Genomic DNA, 8,036 nt, shown 5'->3' with positions numbered 1-8,036 from the left:
CCCACTGTCCTGGACAGCCAGATCAGATAGCTGAGATGTGTGCTCAGAACAGCATGCTTAATCCTTAATTGGATATATGCACGAAAATATGTAAACCGAAAGAAAGAAAAAAGAAATATTTTAATATTATAACATTAATAATTATTAGGAAATGCAACAGGATTGTAGCTAGTACAGCATTGAGCATTAAAAATCACAAATGTAGCCAAGTGCTTAACGTGTTTCGCTGTAACAGTCGCACTAAACACTTAGCAGGTGTAAGATCTAATGCTATTTCGGTTTAAATATTATTTTATAGTGTATATGTCAGAGAAAAAACCAGTTATACATTTCACAGAAAGAATTTTTAAAACGTCATATTAAATAACAGGGGTAGATGCTAAAGTTTTCTAGGGAGGGGTGCTTTTTAAAAACAAAGGGTCATATAAATTATAACAATAAATAGAAAAGATATGATGAACATTATAAAAATGGTATTATTTTACAAAAAGAGTGAAATGTTGATGCTGTAGTTTTTCACAAAAGGGCCAAAAACTATGATATATCACTCACACAATACAGGTTGTCACACAACATTTATATTGGTTTTAAGTGCACATTACGTTATATGTCACAAAAAAGAGTTTTACAAATATATTTTACACAACATTCAAACTATATTTTGACAGGATGAATAAAGCATACCGTCTGAAAGTCTTGCATTTAATGACTTTACTCCTATGGTCAGATTATCGTTACACTCCATATGTATTCTTACAGTAATATAACACCTAATAGAGATATATAACTTTGTGCTGGGGTGTCGTTAAATATTCACTTATTCAGGGCGGTGGTACAGCGCTTGCTCGATGCGCGATCGGCCTAGGATCGATCCCTGTCGGTGGGCCCATTGGGCTATTTCCCTTTCCAGCCAGGGCACCATGACTGGTATATCAAAGGCCGTGGTATGTCTGTGGGATGGTGCATATAAAAGAACCCTTGTGCTCATTGAAAAGAGTAGTCCATGAAGTGGCGACAGCGGGTTTCCTCTCTCAATATCTGTGTGATCCTCAACCATATGTCTGACGCCATATAACCGTAAATAAAATGTGTTGAGTGCGTCGTTAAATAAAACATTTCTTTCTTTCATTTACTTATTCTTTTCTTATAGAATTTTTGCAAATGTTTTGCAGAAGAGACACAGCACAGGATAAAATAAAGTTGTTCATTTTTAACTTATGCTTGCTGTTTAAAATGATCGGAAAGTGTTTTATGGTAGCTAACGTTCGCTTTTTGGCCTGTTTTAGGAGTCGCGCGGGCGTCGCGACCGATATGTGAGGGCCGCTTTACGAGGAACATTTAAAAGTGTGTTATTTTTACTCAAAAAGAACTTTTCGGGTTGTATCATGTTTTTTTCAGAAAAGACACAAGCAATAGTATACTATGTGACACAACTTATTGTTCAGTCATAATTATATAACAAGAAAACGAATGTTTCTGTGTGTCTCACAACTGGTCTGAAAGGTAAATACTCCTGTAAACACTGTCTTGATACTCCTGTTACGAATATTTCTCATTAGTCTTCCAATGCCTGCAGCAGACCAAAACGTATTCATAGGCATTGTTTTGTCTTTCTTCATTTCGAGGACACTGGAATTTTATAATTCAGAATCGTTTAGAAATACATCCTCTCACGATGTGTGTAAAATGTTTACTCGTTTCCAGATTTGAGAATATTGGGAAGAGAGTACTTGACGAATATGTGCATGTGATTTATACATCCAGAAATACATTTAACACCACGTCAGTCTTTATGTCCAATAAAGAGTAACAGGCTAATGATGTAGGCTATCGTCTCTATCTGTTGAATGTAAGAATGGGAGTAACCGTCGCGTGATTCCTCGTTCGTCCTCATCAGAATACAGTCGATAACCTTTTATTGATTATCCCACAACTCAATCATCGATCTTTATTCCAAACTTTCGATATGCTTAAACTAACCAATCAAGCATTTCGCATAATGACATTCACAATTCATGAAATCGTTCTTCTTATGAGCAGAGACGTATTTGATTATTTGGCGCCCCAAGGTCACTAATATTCTTGCGCCCTCTCCAAAACCATAATGAAGAATACATTTTACTAGGCTACCTAGTGGGAAAATATGGGGGTATGCGGATGAGCATTAGGGGGAGGGGGATCTGGCATAAAGAGCTAGCAGATTCTAATTTTATTTTTTTAAAGCAAGATGTTGCCGCCCCTTAAAATATAGCGCTTTAGGCCTGGGCCTAGTCAGTCTGTGTGTTAACACGCCCCAACTGGTACGACGTTGTATTGTGTTGTCTATGTTTTAAACACACCTACAGCAGACTAATGTTTGGTTTCACTAGTTACCCTCAATGGTATGCGCGTCCCAGTCCTCTGATGGCAGGGAGACGCCTTCGTTTGTGAGCAGAATCTCACAGTTGTGAGATCCGCTGAGACTGACGGGCGCGAAGTTCACTCCAAAGCAGTCGGCGTACTTCAGGCATATGACCAAGCACTCCTGGGAGTCGGACGTCGAGTGTTTGCGGCCGTAGTACGCGTCAAACCGGGAGTTGAGATGTCGTTTGAGAACCACCACATTGTTGATGGGGAAGTAGACTCGCTCCGACAGAACGTCCTGCTCGATCTCCGGGAATGTCACCTCGCGAGTCTGTACAAAATAGAACATGATCGTGGATTAGCCGACTTGTGTTGATCAGATCTATGTTGACACAACACTCTGTTTATTGATAAAACACATACGAGATGCATGTTTAAGTTGTTTTCTTTAAGTAGCCGTACACCAGTGACTGTGTCATCGGGTCAAAGTTCAAAGTGCATAACATTAAATAGCGCATTAAACACTATCACGCCTGTCATTGGTGTGATACCACTGTGTGCAGTAAATTCGCGCAGCATGTTTTACCAGTCTACCATATAACAGTGCACATGCAGCACGACCAGGTTTATATTACAATTAGTACGGAGATGCGTTTTCAGAACTAAGACTGTCAAAGATCCGTCCTGGTGTATCCAAGAGTAGTAGCATATCACCAACCCGATTTTATTCCTTATCACACCGTTCATTTCATCAACATCCATGTACTTAGTAACTCTTCATTAAGTGTATGTGACGTTTTAATGTATTTGTTTTAAATACAGAAAAGCAAAGAAAGATCTGACGAAAGATGCTTATATATGTGCATGCACACAATTATACTATAGTCCGTCCCATCTTCTTTGAAATAGTAATTTTTTTCGTAAATAATTTCAGTTTGGTTTGACGTAAAAAGACTATTTGTGTGTGCAATTTCGGAAACAATCGCTAAAAAAATAAACAAGTAGCAGTAAATTTCATAGTATGAAAAAAGCGTTCTCTATGGGACGGACTATAAATATCTAATTTTTATTGATATGAAATTAAGAATGCTTACCCCATTGTCACATGTTACTAATCGGAAGGCATAGCTCACACATGGCAAGGACGACAACACGTAAACAGCGAATGGCACGTGTTGCCCGTGCGTCACGTGGAATGTGGTGTCAACCCCGGAGACCGGTATGTAACTGCCGCTGTACGAGGAACCGGTTACATTCATCCAGTTCGGGGAGACTCGTTCTCCGTTCAGGAAGATGTCTTCTGTAGCGGCGCTGTCCACTATCAGGACAAGATCATTCTTCATGGCGCTGGTGTAGCCAGGCACGGAGGGCACGGTGAACACGTATGACGAACATCGGAACGGCAGCGGCGTGTAGAGCCACATGCTGGGGTCTGGGTTGCTACTGACGCCGATACAACCGGCCTGGACCGGTTTGTCAGCGTCGATGTAGTAGAACGCGTTGCCTGGTAGATAGACGTCCTCGAAAAGGCTGCTGTTGGCCAGATACAGTGCCGTTTCGTTGTTCACCATCACCGAGGTTTTGTCGTACACAGAAGTGATTCGAATCGTGTCCTCGTTGCCGGTCTTCCTATAGCCGAAGGCTATGTATTTTGAACCAAGATCCGAGGTCGTGTACATCTGGGCCAAGCAGTGATCCAAGCAGCCCCCTCTGTTGTTGGTCCTCAGATGTCCGGCGAACATGGCCACTCTCTTGTCCGACTTGACCGTCGTGCCGGTCAGGTCATCGGGACTTGTGATCTGGAAGGCATCGTAGGCGTTCAGGGTCAGGTTTATTTCGGGGTCAATGACAACTTTCTGTCCATTCACTGAGACTGTAATGGGCTTCACTCCGGAGGGAAGCCTCACTCTTATCTCAGTGACTTCGAACGGAATGGCGATGGCCACAAACGAGCCCGGAAGTCCATCCAAGAAGGAGAAAGCTGTGTACCTTTTGCCGAGACTCTCGAGTTCCATGAACTGTAGAGCGTCAAGGTTGAGAAGCTGTTTGTCCAGGAGGACGACGGAGATGGCGCCTGTTGATTTGACGAGGAACGCTCTCCGAGACACCAGAGACTCGCTGGGCATCCGTAGAGTCACGTCCAGCTGTAACTTCCTCGTCTCGTTGCTCGATAACACGAACTCTTCAATGGCGCCGCTTCTAAGGAATGGGACATATATGGAAACGTTGGCTGGATGTGTCGATGTCAGAAGTAAATACGCTGCTTCGTAGTTAGAGATGTAGTTTTCTGGTATCATTCCTATGTAATCGAATGTGGTTTCTTCAGGATAAACTGAAAATGTTTGTGTTTAAACTTTTAAAATACTATTCTAATTCAACATATTTGTAAGAACGAATCTGATTGGATCTCTACTAAAAATTTCAGGTGGTAAAATCACCGATATACCGGTCGCAAATTTTCTGGCAGAAATACGTCATAGGTTAAGCAGAGAACAGGGTTGTTTTGTAATGACGTCATAAAGACAATTTCTGTAACGTTCGTATTACGAACAGAAGTCGTTAAATACTGATAAGTTTTTATGTCAAAAATGAACATATTATTCTTTATTAGTCGTTATCTAATCACGAGAGCTGATTAAATATTTCAAATTACACATCTATGTTCGAGCCGCTAACTGTCCGACCACCCATCATCTGGTAATGGGCTGCCTAATGACGTCACCAGCTGGTGACGTTTATATGCTTATTCTTACTAAAAATGTGACAATTTCCTATTCAAAATCAAACAGCAAACAGAATAGGGATATCCCTACTGTTTTCCGACTTGCAAATTTACAGTCGCAAATTTACCGTTTTATTGGCTCCGCCAACGTGTCGCCAATAAAACTAAATTTGTGACAGTAAAACCAATGATATACGTCCGCAAATTGGAAAACACAGTAGGGTTATCCCCTAATTTTCAAAAAAATTAAGGGAAATTGTTAACCGCCGCCTCTTCCTGCTCAGTATATATAAATATTATATATAAAACGTATTGATGTTCTTTGCTAACTAATATTTCAGCCAGCTAAGACTTTTACAAGTACAGAAGCTACTATAAGTTAGCTAGACTAATTTGTTTAGTAAATATTTTCCTTATGCTGGTTTTTATCTCAGTAACCACTTTTTTCCTTGTCAAATAGTTAAAATTTGCAAGATTCAAGGTTTTTGTGTGCAGAATGTCACGGTTGTGGAACGTGTTATAAACCATCTGATATTATAAAAAAAAATCAACTGCTGACACTACTTTAGACACCCAAAGTCATGATTAAACTGCTATCCCAAGTATATTTGTTATCATTTAAGCATTTACAACAGGTAAAATCTAGCTCCCCCAGAAAGAAATGTATTATGTTACGTAATAATATTACATTGCGACAGCCGAAAAGGAACCTATTTAATAAAAGATAGTTACATTTGTATTTTGCACTAGGAAACGAAGATGGTTTAGGCGAGATTGCAGTTTAAGAAATAACTGGTTTTGTAAATGACTGACCGACAGTCTTACAACAGGACACCAAAACAAAAAAAGTTTGTTTTGTTCAACGACACCACTAGAGTATACTGATTTATGAATTATTGGCTATTGGATGTCAAACATTCGATAAATTTGACTTATAGTCATACAGAGGAAACCCGCTACATTTTTCCATTAGTAGCAATGGATATTTTATATGCACCATCCCACAGACAGGATAGCACATACCACGACCTTTGATATACAAGTAATGGCGCACTGGCTGGAACGAGAAATAGCCCAATGGTCCCACCGACTGGGATCGATCCCAAACCGACCGCGCATTAAGCTAGCGCTTTACCACTGCACCACGTCCCGCCCCAACACGACACCAAATATGAGTGTTGTTTGCGTTAATCGTTCACAGAGATTACTGTCCAAATAGTATTCAATAAAATCGTCACACAATTTATATATTTCTTAAACTTTTACACAGTCATTTTTATTATGTACAAAAAGTACGTGTAGGTTGGTTTGCGGATTTCTGTGCGTTCAGGGGCGTAACTAGACTTTTGAAATGTGTACTCAAGAAAATAGCGAAACCACTCAAAATCGTGCCATTCAGTCACTAGTAATTCCAATCTGTATAACTTATTTTCTTACAAACGCTTGGATTGGTCAAATTCGTATGACGTCATTACGACTGTCATATATTCATGAAACCCAAGCTTTGAATGATGTTGGGGATTCCCCTAAAGTGGAGCGTTAATACGTAACATTGAGAATTTAGTGCGATTGTTGGGGGAAAAAAAAAGTGTACTGAAATAGCTAAATTGCGTATAAACAGAAACATTTTGTACTCAAATGAGTACATTGCGTACACGTAGTTACGCCCCTGGCGTTTGTGTATTTGTTTTGTGTGTTGGGTTGGGGTTCAGTTTATATAATTCTGCGGGATTTGGGGAATTAATTATTTTTAGGATGTTTTTTTTTAATTATCTGTTTATTTATTCATTCATTTACTTATTTATTATTATTACTATTATTATTATTGGGTTTTTTATTATGTATTTTTTTATTGTTATAATTATTATTATTATTATTATTATTTAAACAATTAAATAAAACATTTAAGAGTTTTAATAGTCGTGGCAATTATTATTATTATTATTGTTGTTGTTATTGGGTTTTTACTATTTATTTATTATTTATTATTATTATTATTATTATTATTATAAATAATTAAATGAAATGATTAAGGGTTTTATTAGTCGTGATAACGTTAGTATAATAGATAATACATTCTTAATTTATAGTATTTTAAACAATACTTACCTAATCCTTGTGATGTTTTCAACATAAAGATTACGACTATGTGAGCCGAGGGTGAAAACGTCATGCTGTACGAACCGCACCAGCAGCAGTGTGAGGAAAACCAAGTAACATATACTTTGAACCACCTTTGTCAAACACGGAGTAAATACTACATTATTAATGTAGGGCTATGAAAGAACTCAACAAAAGGTTTTTCTGACTATATCCTCTGAGGCGGTTACTTATAGTTCATTGTCATTCTGATGTCCAACGCGCCCTGGAAGCTGGTCCCACGACGAACGTACTAGTGCAGGGAAAATAGATCAAACTGATGTTTCCATTGACTTATTAATTATTGACCGTTTGATTATGCCAAGATCAATACGGTGTAAAAGGAACGCAGGTCCGTGGGAACCGAGGTCCGTAGGAATAGTAGTCCTATCGGACCTCCATTTCTTAGGAACCATAGTTCTACCTGGACTTTCATACCTGGTTTATATTTTAAGTAGTTTGTTTCCTAGGACTTGTATTCCTACCGGACTTTTACTAGCCCGGCAAAGTTTTGGCAGCCCTCCCTCGTAGTGTGATGGATAAGTGTGCAATTCACTTATGATTACTGTACGCTCAAATCGGGATGACACATTAATATTTTTATGTTTGGGTATCAAGTTAATTATTTTTTAACGTCAAAGACGCGTGGATCAGACAAGTGATTGATTTTTTGTAATAGTCCTACATTTTTGTTAGCATATTGAAGTAGGAATTTTCGTTACATTCATTACAAAATAACGTCATCCCGTTGGTCCAGCCGTAGAGACGGGTGTTTGTTCATTTCCCGATGAATGTAAAAATTACGTCGTCAGGGAACATCATACCTGATGAC

General features: G+C 38.8%; 1 protein-coding gene across 1 annotated transcript; it reads right to left on the bottom strand.

Annotated features, from left to right (window-relative positions):
* Positions 1 to 1,022: 1,022 nt before the first annotated feature.
* Positions 1,023 to 7,243, bottom strand: LOC121372232 (IgGFc-binding protein-like). Its single transcript, XM_041498523.1, has 3 exons — positions 7,175 to 7,243; positions 3,438 to 4,675; positions 1,023 to 2,674 (listed from the first exon to the last, which is right to left on the bottom strand). The coding sequence occupies exons 1-3, from the start codon at positions 7,236 to 7,238 to the stop codon at positions 2,366 to 2,368; spliced, it is 1,611 nt and encodes a 536-aa protein (XP_041354457.1). The 5' UTR covers positions 7,239 to 7,243; the 3' UTR covers positions 1,023 to 2,365.
* Positions 7,244 to 8,036: the final 793 nt, after the last annotated feature.

This window comes from Gigantopelta aegis, chromosome 4 (genome assembly GCF_016097555.1).
Source record: "Gigantopelta aegis isolate Gae_Host chromosome 4, Gae_host_genome, whole genome shotgun sequence".
Lineage (NCBI taxonomy): Eukaryota > Metazoa > Mollusca > Gastropoda > Neomphalida > Peltospiridae > Gigantopelta > Gigantopelta aegis.
The sequence above is the reverse complement of the archived record's forward strand: the minus strand, read 5'-3'. Positions and strand labels throughout refer to the sequence as shown.

What these genes read in the sequence shown, in the direction of transcription:
- LOC121372232 (XM_041498523.1), bottom strand. Translation starts at nt 7,238, where the DNA reads ATGACGTTTTCACCCTCGGCTCACATAGTCGTAATCTTTATGTTGAAA. An exon ending in GAAAACATCACAAGGATTAG is followed by an intron (nt 4,676 to 7,174) that starts GTAAGTATTGTT and finishes AAACATTTTCAG; the next exon opens with TTTATCCTGAAGAAACCACA. An exon ending in TAGTAACATGTGACAATGGG is followed by an intron (nt 2,675 to 3,437) that starts GTAAGCATTCTT and finishes TATTTTGTACAG; the next exon opens with ACTCGCGAGGTGACATTCCC.